At 43.8% G+C, this 18616-nt stretch overlaps 1 protein-coding gene across 1 annotated transcript in view; it reads left to right on the forward strand.

Moving 5' to 3' along the window:
- SERPINE3 (serpin family E member 3) overlaps positions 1 to 18616 on the forward strand; it is a 31285-nt gene that overhangs the window by 1535 nt on the left and 11134 nt on the right. The window contains exons 2-5 of the mRNA XM_046664280.1: positions 3891 to 4115; positions 5926 to 6120; positions 8082 to 8280; positions 15254 to 15354. Of these exons, the coding sequence (XP_046520236.1) occupies positions 3891 to 4115; positions 5926 to 6120; positions 8082 to 8280; positions 15254 to 15354 (720 nt within the window). The remainder of the gene's footprint in view (positions 1 to 3890; positions 4116 to 5925; positions 6121 to 8081; positions 8281 to 15253; positions 15355 to 18616) is intronic.

Consider the following 18616-nt stretch of genomic DNA (forward strand, 5'->3'; position numbering starts at 1 on the left):
TAGGTTATGAAGAATCAATAGGAAAATGAAAGAGGGGCAAGCATTTCAGCCTTAAAACACTCACAGAATTCAGGATTGGGGGAAATGAGAAATGCAAGCGTCACTATCCTGCAGAGAAAGGGAACTGATCACAGTCAATTCTCTCTTGTCACATATAGTCGGGGTACCTGCCCAACCAAACATGATTAAGAGCGTTTCCATAGAGCCCATTCAAGAATTACCAAATGTCAAGAATGCTTAACAAACTCCGTGGAACATTATCCCATCTTTTGTTTTCTTAGCCATAAACTGCCTCATTATCTCATGGAGCCATGGTTAATTATTATGAACAGGAATGTGGTGCTTACAGAGTTCTAGTTAATAGAATACCCTGTACTTTGGTTTGCCCCAAGATAGCTCAGAAAATTATGTGTGTGCTGCTTAATCCAACGGGCTAGTACCTACCACCTGCTCTGGCCCAGTCTTTCTTTTAAAAGTCAATACTGACCAAAAATACTTGCAAAAAGCAGCAGCAAAGCACATCCCAGGGTCTTGGGGCATTGCTCCTGTTCAATCTACAGAAAGATCTCTCCAGGTTTGCAGTGGGCACATCAGCAGTGTCTTCCCACTGAGTACCCAGCCAGTACGTGACAACCAGGAGCTTTGCCAGGACTCCCCCCTGCTGGTCATAGGAGCACAGCATGAGATTCAGAACAGACACCAGTGGTGTCTCCAAAGAGTACCCTTGTTTTCACCACATGCAACGCACGATTTCCCAATGTTCCAAGTTCTTGGGATTTCCATTGTTTTTCCAGGTAAATGAACAGAGCTCTCTCGCTTAAACAGAAGATGGAAGCTAGGAGCAGAGGCCTCACAGATGGAGGTGTCCTGGCCCTTGGGAAAGAATTCTGTTTGATGTTGCATATGGATTTCACTTTTAGAGTCATTATGTCATTTGACCCTCATAGAAACCACATACAATCGATAGGCCGCCATTAATAACCCCCATTTTACAAGTGAGACCAGAGGTTAACGATTTGGCGAGACTCAGCTCACTCAACAGGCAAGTCAGCAGAGGCAGGATTTGAGTTCCAGATTTTCTGACTCCAAATCCTGTGTTCTTTCCACACTCCCTTAGCTCCGGTCTGAGCCACTGAGCAGTTGCATGAATACATTAGGACTTTGCCTTCTCTATTTTTCACCAGGACTATTCTCATTAATCTCTCAGCACAACCATACTCTACAGACATCACCCTAAAACGTAACCCTCTTTTAATTCTCTGGCAATTAAAACATCAGCATCACCAAGATGTTTCTTGTAGTTTGAGAATTTCCTATACATTAACATTACAAAGTCCGGACCCACCAGATTCAGTGTCAGATTTGAGAAGTCCAGTTCAGCAAATGCATTAAAAAGGAAGGCGCTCTTTGCTGGTCTTGCAAAGCAGTTAGGAGGCTGGGCTGTCTGCAGCAAGACTCATGAAAATATCACTTCTCCTTCCAGCACTTTCCTCCCACTCTCTGCCCATCCCAGGGACCCTCTCCTCAAACCCTCCACACCTCCCCCACCACATTCCTGATCTCCTGCAGCCCTCATGTTTTTCCTTCCTTCTGCCTCCTTCCCTGCTCAGCATTCTGTTAGAGCCACCTAGCCCCTCTCCTGCAAGAATGATGGCTTCCTGGGGGTTGGGGGGGGGGGGGGGGGTGGGCGGGGGGGGGGGGGGGGGGAGGTGGAGAGGAATTAAGCCAGCAGTGACAGGATGCTCTTTCCGGGTGTGAGGGAGGGGCAGTTTGTCATCAGTCCCTTTTGCCCCATCACGAACAGGGACCTGGGAAACTCATGACATTACATACAGCAAAATAGGAGGCTTTGGGCTTTGTGCTCCAAGAGCAAGAGGCTTTCCCAGCTTACCTGTCCTTCACCCGTCTGTGGGAAGGCAGTAAAGCACCACCTCCCACAACCCATGGCCCTGCACAAGTTTATTAATTTGTCTAAGTCCCAGCTCCCTCTCCTATAAATGGGGATCATAACAGCACTTAATTCACAGGGTTGCTGAAAGGATTAAATGTGATCGTGAATGTAGAGTGTTTAGCACAGAGTCTGTGAACACTGTCAACCTTCAGTATTTTTTATGCTAGTGATGTATATTCTGGCAGCACCCAGAAAAGCTCTTCCTGTGTGCAAACGGGCAGGGACATTTCTCGGATGGAGAAAAGATTTCTCAATTTACTCTGCTACTTTAATGTGTGTGTCTGGCTAAAGGAACACTGGTCCCAGATCAGGTGAGAGGACAGAGGGGAGAGCTCTGTGACCATTTCCCAAGGTCACAGTACACTATGGACCAGAGAAATGTCTCACTTTGTTCTTGCAGAGACAGTGAGCATTCTACAAAGACACGGTTCTATAAATACATATGACCTTCCTCAGTAGAGGAAAATCTGATCATAAGTATTTTTTCATTTATTTCTTTTGTTAAAATAAAAAGCAAGCACTGGAGGTAGGCTGTAATTCATGAGATTTATGTTCTGGGTCCCTTTTTTACAGTTGCAGATTCTAAGCAGCTGCTTTGGTAGTGAAAGTTTTGTGGTCGAGTGAAATCTGTCTGCAACTGTGGTCTGCAGCCCGGTGGCGGGGGGCCCTGGCCAGGGTGTATTCTGGGTGCCCATGCCTCGTCCTACCCACCCCAGAGGACTTTGGCCAGGCAAGTCGGGGATCTGCTGCTGCCTCCTGGCCTGGCCTCTGGGACATGAAGGGTGTCAGAGTGGATGGACCCCAAACCAGTCAGAGATTCATCTCAACAGGAGCCCTGGAAGAGCCAGATGGGGCAAGGTGGTGCAGGAAGAGGGTACCAAGCGTGCATCTCACAGGGGAGATTCATGGAGAGCCACAGGGCTGAGCCTAAGAGGAAGGAGAGGCCCAGAGGACAAGGGGGCGGCCACATTCCAGAGCAGCCTGCGCAGGAAGGGCACCTGATGCCTGGAAATGTCCAGCTTGCAGGTGTCAGGAGCAAGGAGCTTGGGATATTCAGCTGTATCCTCATTTACCATGTGTGAGAGGCCTCACTCTGGTTACGGATGCCTAGGGGAGGATGGGAGCTGCAGCTTGTGAGTAACAGTGTGGAAAAAAAATCCACTATTGATTATGGAGGGAAGGAAGCAATCTCCTGTGTAAGTAGTAAGTAAATAGAAGGTCAGCTGCCATGAAGAAGGCGGAAACTATCGACTCTCTCAATTGCTTATTATTTCCTCAACATTCTTTCAGGTTCTCGCTGACATTAATAACACGAGCTGCCTGCTGGGTCTTAGAGAGATGGGGGATGAGAAGCGTTCTTACCTGTCCTCTGTGTTTCTCAAATTGAAGGCATAGTTCTAAAGGAGGCTGCATTCAATTGTCACTCAGGCTTATGACATGCAGTCGTGGGAATGGATTTAAGGAGCTGCACAAGATATATTGACAATTCAACAACCCGGCCACCGTGCATCATTGTTACTTGTGAGGTTCCCCAAAATCGGTTGACTTCGTCAATATTCGAAGCCCCATCACCCTGCATACCAGACCTGCGGTTTTCCCAGCTTTCTCTATTCTAGCACTGGTCAACATTTTTGACTCTGAAAGTTAGGAAAGAATAGCCTCTGGGATGTTGGTAGTGTTTTTCTATTTGACTTAATCACAGCCTGATTTCTTCTAGATCTAGCATGGGTTTTTCCCCAAACTTCTAATCTGTGGATACAGGCTAATTCCTGAGCGATTTAGCTATGACTTTTCCAGATTGACTGTACATGGTGGAGGAACCCTATGAAAGAAGAGTGGGGGTGCTGAGGCCCCATTTCAATGCAATGTGCAAACAGAGTTGTGCTAACTCCCTACTCACACTCACCAATGTCAATTTATCCCAACACCTTTTTCACAGATCAAAGGGTGAAAGACTTCTTGCTCGCCGTTTATGCCACACTACCCAACTCCAGCCAAGGCGCCAGGATGGAGCTGGCCTGTACCCTTTTTGTGCAGGTGGGAACGACGCTCTCCCCCTGCTTTGTGGAGCAGGTCTCCCGCTGGGCCAACAGCAGCCTGGAGCCAGCCAACCTCAGTGAGCCCATCAGCGCCATCCAGGAGGATGAATGGGCCTCCAGGCAGACTGCAGGTAAAAGAAAACCATCCGCCTCAGTGAGGCTAAAGTCAGAGGGCTATAAAGACAGATTCCCCAGAAGCCATGAGGATGGGTACTCAGGCCACTCTCTATTGCAACAGAAGTTTGTCCTCTTGGGGGAGCCTATATTGAATGACGTCCTCTCTGCAGCAAGCAAACTGACCCTTGGCCCCCTTCTACCTCTCCCCCCCAACCCAGTCACTCACACTCACACATGCGCACACCCACTCACACAGAAAGGACTCTTCAGAGCGTCCCACCTCCAGGGAGCCCTGCAGGCTTTGACCCATGCAACTGTCCCGGAAGTGAGCCCCTCCGAGCTCTGCTGTCACCTACAGTTAACCCCCCTGTGACAGCAAAATGCAGTAGGAGCCCAAAAAAGTGGTTTCTTGGGAATTTAGCTTAAGGAAATAATTCAAGAGAAGAAAAAGCTATATGATAAGATGCTCAGCCCAGTGTTATCAAAGAAAAAGATTTACAAACAACCTAACTGTCCAGCAATTAGGGATGATTCAGTGAATTACAGCACCTGTGTATGATGCGGTTGTAATTGTTATTAAAGACAATGAAAATTATCAACGTTTGCTGAGTGCTCAGTTTATTTATTTAGCACTCTTCTAACTCCTCCACGTTTATTATCCCAGTTCACCCTCACAGTAATCCTAGGAGGGAAAATCCTCATTTTGCAAACGGAGAAACTGGGACACAGAGATTGGGTCTCCCATCCAGGGACCACAGAGCCAGGATTCTAATCCAGGTAGTCTGGCTCCAGCATCTTTGATAATTACAAAGGTCACTGGAAATAGGGAGAACGTTCAAAACCCAGTGTTGTTTAAAACGCAGAACAGAAGGTGATATGAACTTTATGATTGAACCGAGAACAAAGTATGCATGGACAAGGTGTGCAGAGTTAAAATGCAAACATGAAGATCTTTATTGATAAGAAGCTTTCCTCCTCTTTCTCTCTTTCACAGTATCTTTTCAATTTATTTTAAAATGTTTTAATTCCCTGTCTCCTCTGTTTGTGCTGCCAGGGACCCAAGGCCACAGTTAGCTGCTCTCAACCCCGAGGGTAGATTGTCCTCTAAGAAAAAGGGGCAATCGGTGTGGCCCTGAAAGGCCTGGAGTCTGGGGCCAGGTTGCTTGGGTTCAAATCCTAGGTTTCTATCTTGGCCAACTGGTAAGATAGTGGCTTTGCCCCTCACAAGTACATGACCTTGCACAACCTCTCTGAGCCTTGGTGACCCCATCTGTAGAACTGGGAATAACAAAACGACTGTTGGGAGAAGTCAGTGAGGGCTTGTAAAGCCTTTAAACAGAGACCGGCACAAAGTAGGTGTTTATTAAATAAATAAAGGGCTGGGACAAAAGCTGTCCATTGAGGGGCACTCAGGCTGCTGCTCTCTCTGGTGACACATGGAATCGCAATGACCCCACCATGAAAGTTGTCTGAGCAGAGGCCCTGCCAGGAATGAGGCTTGGCAGCCAGGGCGATGGGGTGGGGATAACATCGTGCAGCATCTCCCATCACAGCACCCAGGCCCTCCCAGGGGTCTGCCTCAGGGGTGCACACCTGATGCCTCCTGGGAAACTGCACCAGCTGGAACCTGCTGGAACCAGCAGAGCATCCCAACCTGTTCAGAAAAGAATACAAGCATGGTCTTCAGCTGCAGCTAGTTACAAACACTACAATTCCACAACTCATAGATAGCAACAAGCAGGCTACAAAGCCCACTTCAGGGACGCTTCAGCACCCTCCAGAGAATGCACAGGTGTCAGCAACACAGTCCCTCTCCACCTGCAGGTGAGGGCCCAGGTGGCTCGATGAGGGAGCGCGCACTTGCTCAGCTGGCGCTGGTGAGCACCATGTCCTTCCGAAGCACTTGGCTGCAGAGATTCTCCTCCACGGACACTCAGCTCCTTCCTTTCACCTGCGCCCAGGGCCGTGTTCTCCGGGTCCCCACGATGTACCAAATGGCCGAGGTCAACTACGGTGAGCTTCTTCCCCACAGTCGTGCTGCCTAGTGAGAGGAACACGAGGGTGAGAGGAATGCGGGCGGGGAGAGGAGGCCAGGTCTCTGCTCTCAAAGGATCAGGCTGAGTTTCTCTGTGGTTCTCTCTGCCATATGGTGGGTGTGGCATAAGGAAAGACCAGGGAGCCGGGAGACTCAGAGGAAGGTAAGGAAGCAGATGTGAAAGAGAAACCCAATTTCATGCTTGACATTTCCCTCCTCACTTAGTAAAGGGAGGAGTTAGTGTCAAACCAAAGACGTTTGGACTAAACCCCTCCCTTGGGAGGCACCTCCATAAAATGAACACCCGCTTCACCTTTGGTGCTGAGAAAAGATGGGAAATTGAGAGTCCAGTCTAAAAGGCTCTCAGGAGCATGACCACACTGAAAGTGCTACTGGTCCTAAAATACCATTGTTCTGCCTGATGGTCACTCATCCTGGTCAGAGTGGGGGTGCACCAGCGAGCACCTGGCAGCCCCCATCCCGGCAGACTGGTGTGTGGTGTGTGTACCTCAGTGGGACCCCAGCACCCTGCCCCTACACACCTCCTTTCTCAGTCTCACCTGGCAGCCCTCGTTTGCAGGTGCAGCCCCCTCCAGCTTGTAGGACTAATTAGTTTCCTATTCAGGAAAAAGCCAGTGAGACTTAAATCAGTGTTTCAGGAACTTTGGCATTTAGAAAACTTGCTAGTCATCCTGTTCTGATTCCACGCAGGACTCACAGAGTGCTCAGTGAATTTATTCATTTGTTTATTCAACCAATAATTCTTAATTGAGGTCAAGTAAGATGAGAAGAGAAGAACGTCTATTGGATAAGTAATCATCCCTTTAAGATGTATTATAGTTCTTTTTCCTAATACTTTCCTGTTGCCTCTGTGACCCAGGCTGGTTCATCTGACTGTCAGCTACATAGTGGCAGGGGGGCTCTATGACACTCTTGTTCTTCTCTTAACACCCAGCGTGCAGTGCACAGTAGCTGGCACTTAATGGATGCTGAGCAAATATTTATTGAACAGATAAAGTAAGGAGTAGGAACCATGCCCCTATCTTTCCCCACTAAGCCTAAGATTTTTGCCTCAGCAGCCAGTCAGGTCTGCCATCCCACAACGCTAGGGCCAGCCTTGCTGTCCTCCCCGGGAAGGGATCTGTCTGGAGCTCCACCCGAGGCTGGAGCTGCCACAGGCCGCCAGTTCTCCCCAGCCCACCTGGATTGCTCCATATTCCTTGTCCTCCTTTCCCATCACTGGGTCCAGCCACTGCCTCTGCATTCACCAGCAAGCCTCACTGGGGCGCCCCGTCTCTGGCCATCTGTGTCTGCTGCCACCTGGACCATCATCACATGCCTCCAAAATCATGCTCTGCCCAATGGGCTGGACTTGTCCTCACCCAGCCATTGCCATTGCCCACAAGCTGCCAGGTGCCCATCCTGTGACATATTTGTTTAGGTCACTGGTTACAAATTATCAGCTCCCAGATCAAATCCAGCCTGGATTCATGCTTTGTTAGGCCTACGCAGTGTTTTAAAAATTGGGAAATTTCATTGAACGTCTGGGTTTAGAGCTTTGGTTGAAAGATAGGAAGATCTAGCACAAAGAGCCTGGGTCCCCACATGACCACACTAGGCCAGGACTGGAGTGACTGCCTCTGTAAGACAGGGTGTATTGTTCTCCCATGTGCCATCATCGCCACTGTGCCCAGCCACTGCAGGCCCTGGGACTCAAGCCTTGTTAGGGTATCTTAGAGATTGTAGGCCTTAGGATCAGAAAGGTGACCAGAGCACCCAGCAGTCTTTGGCCTCAAACTGCTTCCTGAGGGTGAGGTGGACACCTTGTTAACAAAATGCATTGTTTCCAGTTCTGTGAGCTGGTCCTTCCAGGGCCTGGCACTGTTTGGTTCCCCTAGCTCCTGGGACAAAACTAACCCCCCATCCACTGAACCTCCAGGCCAGTTCCGGGACCCAGCGGGCCATCAGGTGGGGGTACTGGAGCTGCCTTACCTGGGAAGCACAGCGAGTCTGCTCCTGGTGCTGCCCCGTGACAAAGACACCCCACTGGCCCACATTGAGCCACACCTTACAGCCAGCATCATCCACATCTGGACCTCCAGCCTGAGGAGAGCCAGGATGGACGTGTTCCTGCCCAGGTGAGCAGCTGTGTCCTCCTTACAGGTTGCTCTGCAGCCTAATCCAGCCGACCAGGCCTGGATTAGAACATAGGCGGTCTGACTCAAGTCCCTCCTTAACCACTCGGCTGACTCACCTAATGTACCCCTAGAGGTTTGGCCAAAGTGGAGCTAGCCTAGAGTTCGGGTCCATTGAGAGTCACTGCTCATTAACTCATGACACTGACTGAAAGGAACTAATTTCCTGGGGTCTTCTTAAGAGGAGATGCTCTGCCTTCACTGGGCCAGGCTGGAGCCCCCAGGCACCCACTCCAGCTTCACGCCACAGCCAGTTCTCTGGGCAGGGAAAGAAGAGCAGTCAGTTCCCTTGGAGGAATGTGCCCCAAACCTTATTATATCCTTAGAGTACACAACTGTCATTTTTCCAGAACCAAAAAGGCAAGATAGCTAATATAACTGAGCAAATAGAGATGTAATTCTGATCAGAATTAAGGCATAAAAATTCAAGACTTTAAGTCTCTGTGCTAAAGATTCTCCTTCTTTCTAAACAGAGGTGACCCCTTCTTTAAGAAAACCCAACAGGTACCAATACAAATTGTCAAAAAGTTAAATGATGGTGCTTGATTTTGCTTTTCCAAGGCAAAACCTATCTGCAAAAGTCACTACTTTACAAAAGGACTCCTCATTGAACTTCCTTAAATGATAAGTTTTTTTGGTACACTTGAAATCAGAGTGAATTTAGAATTAATCTGTAGACCAGCATTGAGCCAAGAATGTTGTCCGAGGGCTCATTTTCAGCTTGTGGCTTCTTCATGCTCCTCCCCGCTGGCCATCCTGGCCTTCTCCACTCACCAGGCTCTCAGCAGTGCTGAGCCGGAGGCCCTGGCAATGCTCCCTAAAGGAGTTAAAAATAAATTCAAGCAGTGGAATAAAAACACACAAGGAGAACCCTAGTGAGTTAAGGGCCAAGGGCTAAAGTGGGATCTGGCATAGCCAGGGCAGAAAGAGAACTCAACTCTAACATAAATCCTGTCTCTCCAAACCAAATATTTGGACCCCAAATCAAAGCACAGAGCCTGGATATTTCAACAGGTCTCTCTAGCAAGGAGCAGAAGCAACCTTAATCTTTCTGTTGCATTTGATAGAAGCTCAGAGAAGGAAGAGGAGCTTTCACTGCTAAAAGCAGAAAGAAAGTGCAACCTAGTGCAGGAATTTGCCACAGTCTTTGAGTTTAGGAGACAGATGCCGGCCTCCTCCTGGAAGACGGCCCAGGGAGGTGCCTGCTCCACTGAGGACCCTCCACTGTCACTGATTCTGCCTTTAGAACTTGCAATCCCCTGAGGAATGATCCTGAAAAACACTGGAGGACAGGGAAGGGATGGGAAGGCAGAGATGATAGTAACACAAGTAGTAAACACTTGACCTCATCCTGATAAATTTTTTTTATTTCGCTAAGACTATCAAACCTGCTGTCTGAGAAGGAGAGAAGTGTTTAGGGAAATAAGGCTATTTCACAAGCCAAATGAACCAAGTAAAAAAAACAAAAAACGAAAACCTAGCTTTAAACCCTTCAGGGAATAAATAGAGAAAGAAGCTAAAACTATTTTAGGTCTAGATTTGGGTACAAAACTTTGGACCATAGTAGACACAGGTGAGCTTTTGGGTAAGCATTTAGCTCTAGTTCCACAAATCAGTCATCATTTCATATGACTTGTTCTGTAGTCAGCCTGAATGTTTCATTTAGCAAGAGCAAAACCTTGTGCATACCATGGGTAGCAACGCGAAACTTGTGTGGCAAAACATCATTAAGCAAGTAAATTCTGGATGAATTATGATGTCTAGCTTCCAAAGTAAACTTTTACTTATTTATAAAGAAATAAAATAAAAAGTATAGGGACTATTAGTCTTCTTTAGGTACATTATCATCCCAAAAGAATAATCAAGAAAATCAACGAGTGGTAACAGGGGTCACTTATATCCATAATGCCGTAATGCCCTACAAGAAAGACTAATAACGTCAAATATATACTTGTTTAATGAATAACACATTTAGTTTTTAGGTCAACAAAGTAGGAAGCTAAGCATGAGCATTTTTTTTTCTAATATCAGAAGTGATATACGTATTTTTAAAGTCCACCAGATCTCTCATATCCAAAATGAGTTTTGCCCTTCCTTCAAGGAGGTGCTGATCATTGTCGTGCAGGGTTTATGCTTTTCTAAGGGTTTTTTCTTTCCTTTTTTTGGAAACTGAGCTATAATTCACATATCATAAATCCATTCTTTATTTTTCTTCTTTTTGCTGGGAAAGATTCACCCTGAGCTGACATCTATTGCCAATCTTCCTCTCTCTCCTTTTTTTCCCCCCTCCCCAAAGCGCCGGTACATGGTTGTATATTCTAGTTGTAAATTTTTCTATTTCTTCTATGTGAGCTGCCACAGCATGGCTACTGACAGATGAGTGGTGTGGTTCTGCGCCCAGGAACTGAACCTGGGCCACTGAAGCAGAGCGCGCAGATCTTTAACCATTAGGCCATCAGGGCTAGCTCGAAATCCATTCTTTTAAAGTGTACAATTTAGAGGGTTTCAGTATATTTGCAGAGTTGTATGAACATCACCACTATCTAATTTCAGAACATTTTCATCACTTCAAAAAGAAACTCCATACTCATTAGCAGTCACTTGCATTCCCCCTCCCCCCAGAAAGTGTTTTGGCACTTTTCCACTTTTTGACTACTACAAACATTTTTGTGTGGATATATGTTTTCAATTATCTTGGGTATATACCTAGGAATGGAATTATTGGGTCATGTGTTAACTCTGTGTTTTACATTTTGAGGAACTGTCGGTTTTCCAAGTGGCTGCACCGTTTTACATTCCCACTAGCAATGTATGAGAATTCCAATTTCTCCATATCCTCGTCAACACTTGCTATTGTCCTTTTTTTTCTTAAGTCCCTCCTCGTGTTTAATGGTTACAGAGTTTCAGTTTGGGTTGATGAAAAAGTTCTGGAGTAGACAATGGTAATAGTTGGACAACAATGTGAATGTACTTAATGCCACTGATTTATACACCTAACATAATTAAAATGGCAAATTTTATGTTGTGTGTATTTACCACAATTTTTCTAAAAAAGCCCCTCTTCATGGAGGAAGGGAGGTAGGGAGAGGACAAAGACTGCCTTCCCAAAACATGGATTAAAAAGTAGGGATGTTGTAAAGTTTTCATTGAGGAACTGTATAGTTATTTTTAGTTGTATTAGTTAGGACAAATTCACCTCCTCTGTCCCCCAGCAATGTCCTCCTGTATGCTTTGCCTTCCTCCTCAGGCTGGAGGCAAGATGGCTGCAGCCCGTCTGACCTCACAAGTGTGTATAACAACAACTGTAGGAGAAAGCCCCCATGTTTTTGATTATAGGTAGTATGAAGTGGTATCTCATTGTGACTTTCATTTACATTTCCCTAAAGACTAATGATGTCAAGCATCTTTTCATGTACTTGTTGGCCATTTATGTATCTTTTTTTGGAGAAATATCTATTTGAATTATTTGTCCATTTTTAAATTGGGTGTCTTTTTATTGTTGTAATATTTCCTCACATATTCTAGATACTGGTCACTTATCAAACAAATGATTTGTAAATATTTTTTCCCATTTTGTGGTTTGTCTCTTCATTTCCTTAATGGTGTCCTTTCAAGCACAAGCATTTTTAATTTTGATGAAGTTCAATTAATCTATTTTTTCTTTTGTTTCTTGTACTTTATTTTTGAGGTCATATCTAAGAAACCATTGCTTAGCCAAGGCCACAAAGATCTATGTCTATGTTTCTTCTGAGAGATTTATAGTTTTAGCTCTTGTCTGTAGGTCATCAACGCATGTTGAATTGATTTTTGTGTACGGTATGAGGTAGAGGTTCCACTTCATTCTTTGCATGTGGCTATTCAACTGTTTCAGCACCATTTATTGAAAAGACTGTTCTTTCTCTCATTAAACTTTCTTGGCACCCTTGTTGAAATCAATTGACTATAAATGTATGGGTTTATTTCTGGATTTTCAATGCCATTCTATAGGCATAAATGTCTATACTGCTGCCAGTCTGACACAGTCTTGGTTACTGTACTTTTTACTTTGTTTAGAAATCAGGAAGTGTTCAGTCTTTCAACTTTGTTCTTTTTCAAGATTGTTTGGGCCATTCTGGGTCCCTTGCATTTCCATATGAATTTTAGGATCAGCTTCTCAGTTTTTGCCAAAAGGCAGCTGGGATTTTGATAAGGATTGTGTTGAATCTGTAGATTAATTTGGGAAACGTTGCTTTCTAACAATATTAAGTATTCCAATCCACAAACATGGAATATCTTTCATTTTATTTAGGTTTTCTTTAGTTTCTTTCAACAATGTTTTGTAGTTTTCAGTATACAAGTTTTACACTTCTTTTGTTAAATTTATTTCTAAGTATTTGTAAATGTTTTATTCCTTTTGGTACATTGTAGATGGGATTTTATTTTCAGATTGGTCATTGCTAGTATAAAGAAACACAGATGATTTTTGTATCTTGATCTTATACTTTGCCACCTTGATGAACTCATTTATTAGCTTTAACAGTTTGTGTGTGTGTGTATAGATTCCTTAGGATTTTCTATATACAAAACCAAGTCATCTGTCAACAGAGATAGATTTACTTCTTTTTTTCTAATCTAGATGCATTTTATTTCTTTCTCTTGTGTAATTTCCCTGCGTACCCTTCAGTACAAAGTTAAATAGAAGTGGTGGACATCCTTGTCTTGTTCCTGATCTTAGGGGGAGAGCATTTGGCCTTTCACCATTAAGTATCATGCTAGCTGTGGGTTTTTGTAGATGCCCTTTTTCAGGTTAAAGAAGTTCCCTTCTATCCCAAGTTTGTTGAGTAGTTTTGTTTTTGCTTTTATGAAAGGGTATTGAATTTTGTCAAATGCTCTTTCTGTATCTATTGAGATAATCACATGGCCTTTGTCTTTTATTCTATTTATATGGTGTTTTACATTGATTTTCATATGTTGAACCCACTTTGCATTCCCGGAATAAATCTTGCTTGGTCATGGTAGAATTTATATGCCGTTGGATTCAAGTTGCTAGTATTTTGTCGAGGTTTTTTGCATCTATATTCATAAGGGATATTGGTCTATAGATAGTTTTCCTTTTTGTGATGTCCTTGTCTGATTTTGGTAAAGACCGTTGTTTTTTATTCAAGAGAGTTTTGTAGCATTTCTTCTGGACTGGCCTTCATAGCCATACCAAAAAAAATCACTCTCACCTTTTATAGTCATACCTCACTTTTACTACTGTTTTTAATTTACTGAAAATGATACTACCCAATTTTATCACTCACCATAATCACCACACTTGGCTTCAAACATCCCTTAGCTCTTTCTCAATATCATTGAGAAACAATAAAACCACAGTGGTAACAGTATAGTACATGAGCTATAGTGGGCATTGTTCTGAGCACTTTACAAGGATTATCTCACCTAATCTTCACAACAGTAAGAACTAAGCACTACTATTAAGCTTATTTTACAAATGAGGAAACTGGCGCAAAGAGAGGTAAAGTAACTTGCCCCACATCCCTCAGCTAATAAGAGGCTGGACCAGGATTCAAACCCCGGCACTGGATTCCCAAATTCATGCTCTTCACTGCTATGTTTCAGCAGTAGGAGTTTTCATAGTATGTGTTTTAGGTATTTAAGAACATTTCAGAAGAGGTGACCCAAAACTTTTTTGAGAAACATCAGCATGCTTGGAGAAAGCACATACCTTTTTTGGAAACTATTCTGAAGATCCAAAACATACATCTAGGAGAAAATTGGATGCTTTTGGTTAAAATATTGGTCACATTGTCTTGTACAGCAATGGAGACCTTTGATATTAAATGGTTTTATCCAGTATTTTTACTCTCCTACAAGTTTTGTGTGGTTTATAGAAAAAGGCCATCTAAATTCCATTTTGAACTTTTTTATTTTCAAAGAAAAATAATGTCAGTAATTCTTTTAAAGGATGCTTCAATAGTAAAATGTTAAATACCTTGCCCTTGGGGAAATGTCGCAGAGTTCAAGGTATGTTGATTCTTCCCACCCTCAGGACTTACTAGGAAAAAAGCAAAGCTTTCACCTGACTTCCTCCCCCGCTGGGTGTCAAAGGCACACATTGCCCACAGCAGTCATGAAAATACGTCTTATCAAATGAGACACTCTATTGATTGTCAGATAGTCAACAACTTCTTTTCTGCACCTACTATGTGTGAGATGCCACACGAGATGGGAGGTAGCAAAGTGTAGACAACAAGAGCGAAGGCTATGCACTCAGCCTCAATTTGAGTTGAGCTCCACCACACACTCGTTAGGTCCTCTTGGGCAAGTTTCTTAAACTCTTTAAGCCTCAGTTTTCTCATCTGTAAAAAATGAGGATAATAATAACAGTTATGTGAACATGAAATGAAATAATCCACATAAAATACTTAGCAGAGTGCCCCGCGCATGGTAAGCACGCAGTAAAAATTCATTATAAATAGGAAATAAAAGATTGGCTGGGATAGCCTCTCCTCAAGTAGTTTACAACAACATAAATAACAGCAGTAGGAAGAAGAATGTTCTATACATCAAAAGAGTAGAACAAAGTATTAATGGGACTTCAAGAACCTAAGGTCACAAAACAGCTGGAAAGAAGTGGAGGAGATAAAAATTGAAGTGGGCTTAGAGGAAAGAGTAATTCAAAGGCAATCAAGAGAGATGGGAGAGACCTGGAAAACACAGCAGGAGCAAAGGTACAGAGGTGGGAGAGAGCCCTGTGCGGTCAGACGCATCAGTGGGTAGAGTTTACGGGAAGGAGCGATAAAAGATAAAGCTGGAAATGAGTCTGGAGATCCCTGACTTCCAAGTCAGAGAGTTTGGACGGCACATAGTGTGTATGAAAGTATATTGAGTGAGAATTTTAAGTGAAAGTTGATGGTTTGTTTTTGTTTTTTAGATTTCGGATACAAAATCATTTCAACTTAAAAAGCATTTTAAATTCTTGGGGAGTCACCGATCTTTTTGATCCACTCAAAGCTAACTTGAAAGGAATTTCAGGTAACAACAGTTCTTCTTCCAAACTTTTTGGCATTGTGTTTGGGGTAGTTTTATCAGGCTTTGATGGAGGGAATCTCATTGTTTCTACAGAGCTTTTAGTGGTAAACAGCCAGAGTTAACATTATTTAAAAGAATAAAGAAAGTGTTTTGCTTTGGACTTTGTCAGGGAGGGGTATTTCTTGAGACCTCTAAGCACCATTTTCAGAGACCACCTTCAGGGTGAGGTCAATGGCTACAGGACACAATACAACTCACCCTCTCTCTGCCCATCGTGATCAGGGGCATGCCAGAGACATTGGTGCAACAACAGAGCTCTTTTTTCTCATCTCCCGCTGTCATGCCAGCCTCACAGTCACCCTTTGCTTCTGTCTTCTCTCCCTCCCTCCTTCCCAGTATCTCCTCTCCCTCTTCTAATGAGCTAATCTTGAAACTTTCCCTCATCCATCTAACTTTTTTTTCAAATTACCCATGCACCTGTAACTTTGCCCTAAAATATTATCCTTCCCAGAGTCCATATTGAATATCTCTGCCCATAGTAGACATGCTACCACTAATCAATAGGAGCTGTGTTTGCCTATGATCTGACAGGGAACTTAGATCAAATATTAAAAGAGAGTGGAATGCCAGAACCTTATTTTCCAGAATCCTCTCAGGAGACCATTGGCTAAACTATTGCCAACTCCAAAGGCTCAGGTTTGTTTTCGCTCTAGATAGTAGTAAATTATCTGTATGCAGATGGCACTGTAGCAGGTGTTTTCATTGGTCTTGACATTTTCCTTGTGTAACACAATGAGCTTGAGAATCTCTATTTTGAATGCTAGAACCTCATAGCACAGAGAAGTTTTCTAAAGCTCCACTCAGAATCTTCTTTCTTAAGCAATCGCAGAAAAAATGGGAATTTGGTTCACAAGAGAAGTCTTGGCTTGGACTTTAGATGTGACCAGACAGACTAACTGGCAAAGTTCCTTATCAAATAAAACACAGGAGGAGGGATCTTTCTAGAGAATGTAAAATTCACCAACTCTGCATGACTAAGCATGCAAAGAGATAAGCAAACTAATAATCAAGTTTGGATGCAGTGCCCCCCAAAATGCTTGGATATCCAACAAATATTGTTGACTTGATTGAATGACTTGACCATAAATTTTCCCTAGTGACACAGGTGTAATCTGACACTGTAGGGAAACGAGGAAGACTAGAGTGAAAGGAACAAAGTGCAAGGAAGGAAAAAGGATGAAGAACTTGAGTGCACTCTATCTTTAATAATGTACAAAATCCAATCACAGTGTCTTCTTGTGACTCTGGAGTTCAGCCATGGCATCCCTGTTGTTGATGGTGATATCATTCTTCTTTTAAACATCCTAGTTCAAAACTTTGGGGCCATTCTTAACCTTTTCTTCCACACCACTGCATTCAATTAATCACTATGACTTACTTATTGCTCCTTTGTAGCTCTTCAATCTCTCTCCCTTTATGTCCTAGAAGTTTACCTTAAAATGTCATCAATTCTGTGTCCTCAAATAGGACTGAGCTTAACCCACATCACACAGCTGCTCTATTGATAAAGACTTCTGAGGCCTATAAGCTCCTTTGATAAGATCTAACAAGCAACCTAGTTTAAAAAGTATCTTTTTGACACCTAACCTCTTTTTTTATCATGCATTTCAAGTGTATTTATATTTGTTCAAATCAGAAGAACTATAGGCTCATGGATCTTGCTTGTTAAATAATTATCAAGGAAGTACCATGTGCCAAGTGTGAACCTTGCATTATGTTTCCTACTGATAAAATATAACAGCCTTATGATCTTTTCCCATAAAGTTTTGTTCCTCTAACATAGGGGTTACCAAATGACGGCCCACCACCTGTTCTTATAAATAAAGTTTTATTGAAAACTATTAAAGTTTCAATAAAACTTTATAAATAATAAGCAGCCACTCCCATTCATTTACAAATCATCTATGGCTGCTTTTCTGCTCCAACAGCAGAACTGAGTAGTTGCAACCGACACCATATGGCCCACAATGGCTAAAATATTTAATATCTGGCCTTTTACAGATATGTTTGCCAACCCTAGCCCAGAATCATTTTACTCCTTCCCCATTTATAAGTTACTTTTCTCTTCCCTCATGGCATCAAATTGTATTTTGCTGCCCGAAGAACTGGTTCAATATCATTTCAAGGCCCAACGGAGCCCAGGGTGTAATTTTTCTCCCCAGACATCCTTCACACTACATGTTATGAAGCTTTTAAGAGTAATTCCAGTTTCACTTACACTAAAGATACCAGCTAGAAATATCTCTTCTTGAGAAATCCCACTTTCTATAGGATCAGCAGGTTTTGATACAAACCCTTGCCTCCTAATCCAAGAAATACTCCTTGTGCACAAACTTGAAACTCTGAAGAAACTATCTTACCCTTGACTTTTATAAGTGAGTAATTAGCTTCCAATGTCTGCTCAGTAAGAATACAAGCTCCCTGTTACTATGACTTAAACAAGCAAACCAGCCATAGTTGTTTGGTTGTGTACTGAAGTTAACTTATACTACACCAGATGGCTGGTCAGAGCTGCAGCTGGTCGTCAAGATGGTGACATAGGTTGTTCCCAACTTTAGTCCCCCTCCCAAGAAGACCAACTAGCAACTATCCACAGATAAGACACCAGTGTAAAAATCTCAGCACCCAGGGGTAAGGCTGAAGCATCCCCCGAACCACAGAGACTGAGAAGGACCACATTAGAAAGGTAAGAGGAATGGTCACCATCTAATCACATCACCCCTCTTTCAGGCTGGCACAGCACTACACCAAGAGGGACCCCCCTGAGCCTACAGTTTCTCCAGTGGGAAAAAAGAGCTCAAGATGAACATCCAGCTCACCTGTATTGCAGGATGTTCTGGAGGTCCACTAGGTCCTTGCCTCATGGGAATCACTGGGGATCAGATAGAGATGGAGAAGGAAGGTGAGGCTTATAGCAACCAGCGCTCATACCTTGGCAGACTGTGTTCCTGCTTTCAGTGGTACCCAAGCAGAGACCCCAGCCAACAGCAATGTCCGTCTGCAGAGCCATGCTGGTGGCCCATCTGGCCAGAGAGCTCAGTTGGCAGTTCTGTCTGATTTGGGTCCCCAGTCAATAGGCCATACCAGCAGTGGCGCCTGTTCTACCATCCCACCTAGGCAGGGAAGCAAATTCATAGCCTCACCTAACTGCTGAGCACAGTTTCCAGTCTTGCCTATCCAGGAAGCCTGGCTGGAGAACCTGGAT

This window comes from Equus quagga, chromosome 6, assembly GCF_021613505.1.
Source record: "Equus quagga isolate Etosha38 chromosome 6, UCLA_HA_Equagga_1.0, whole genome shotgun sequence".
NCBI classification, from domain to species: Eukaryota; Metazoa; Chordata; class Mammalia; order Perissodactyla; family Equidae; genus Equus; species Equus quagga.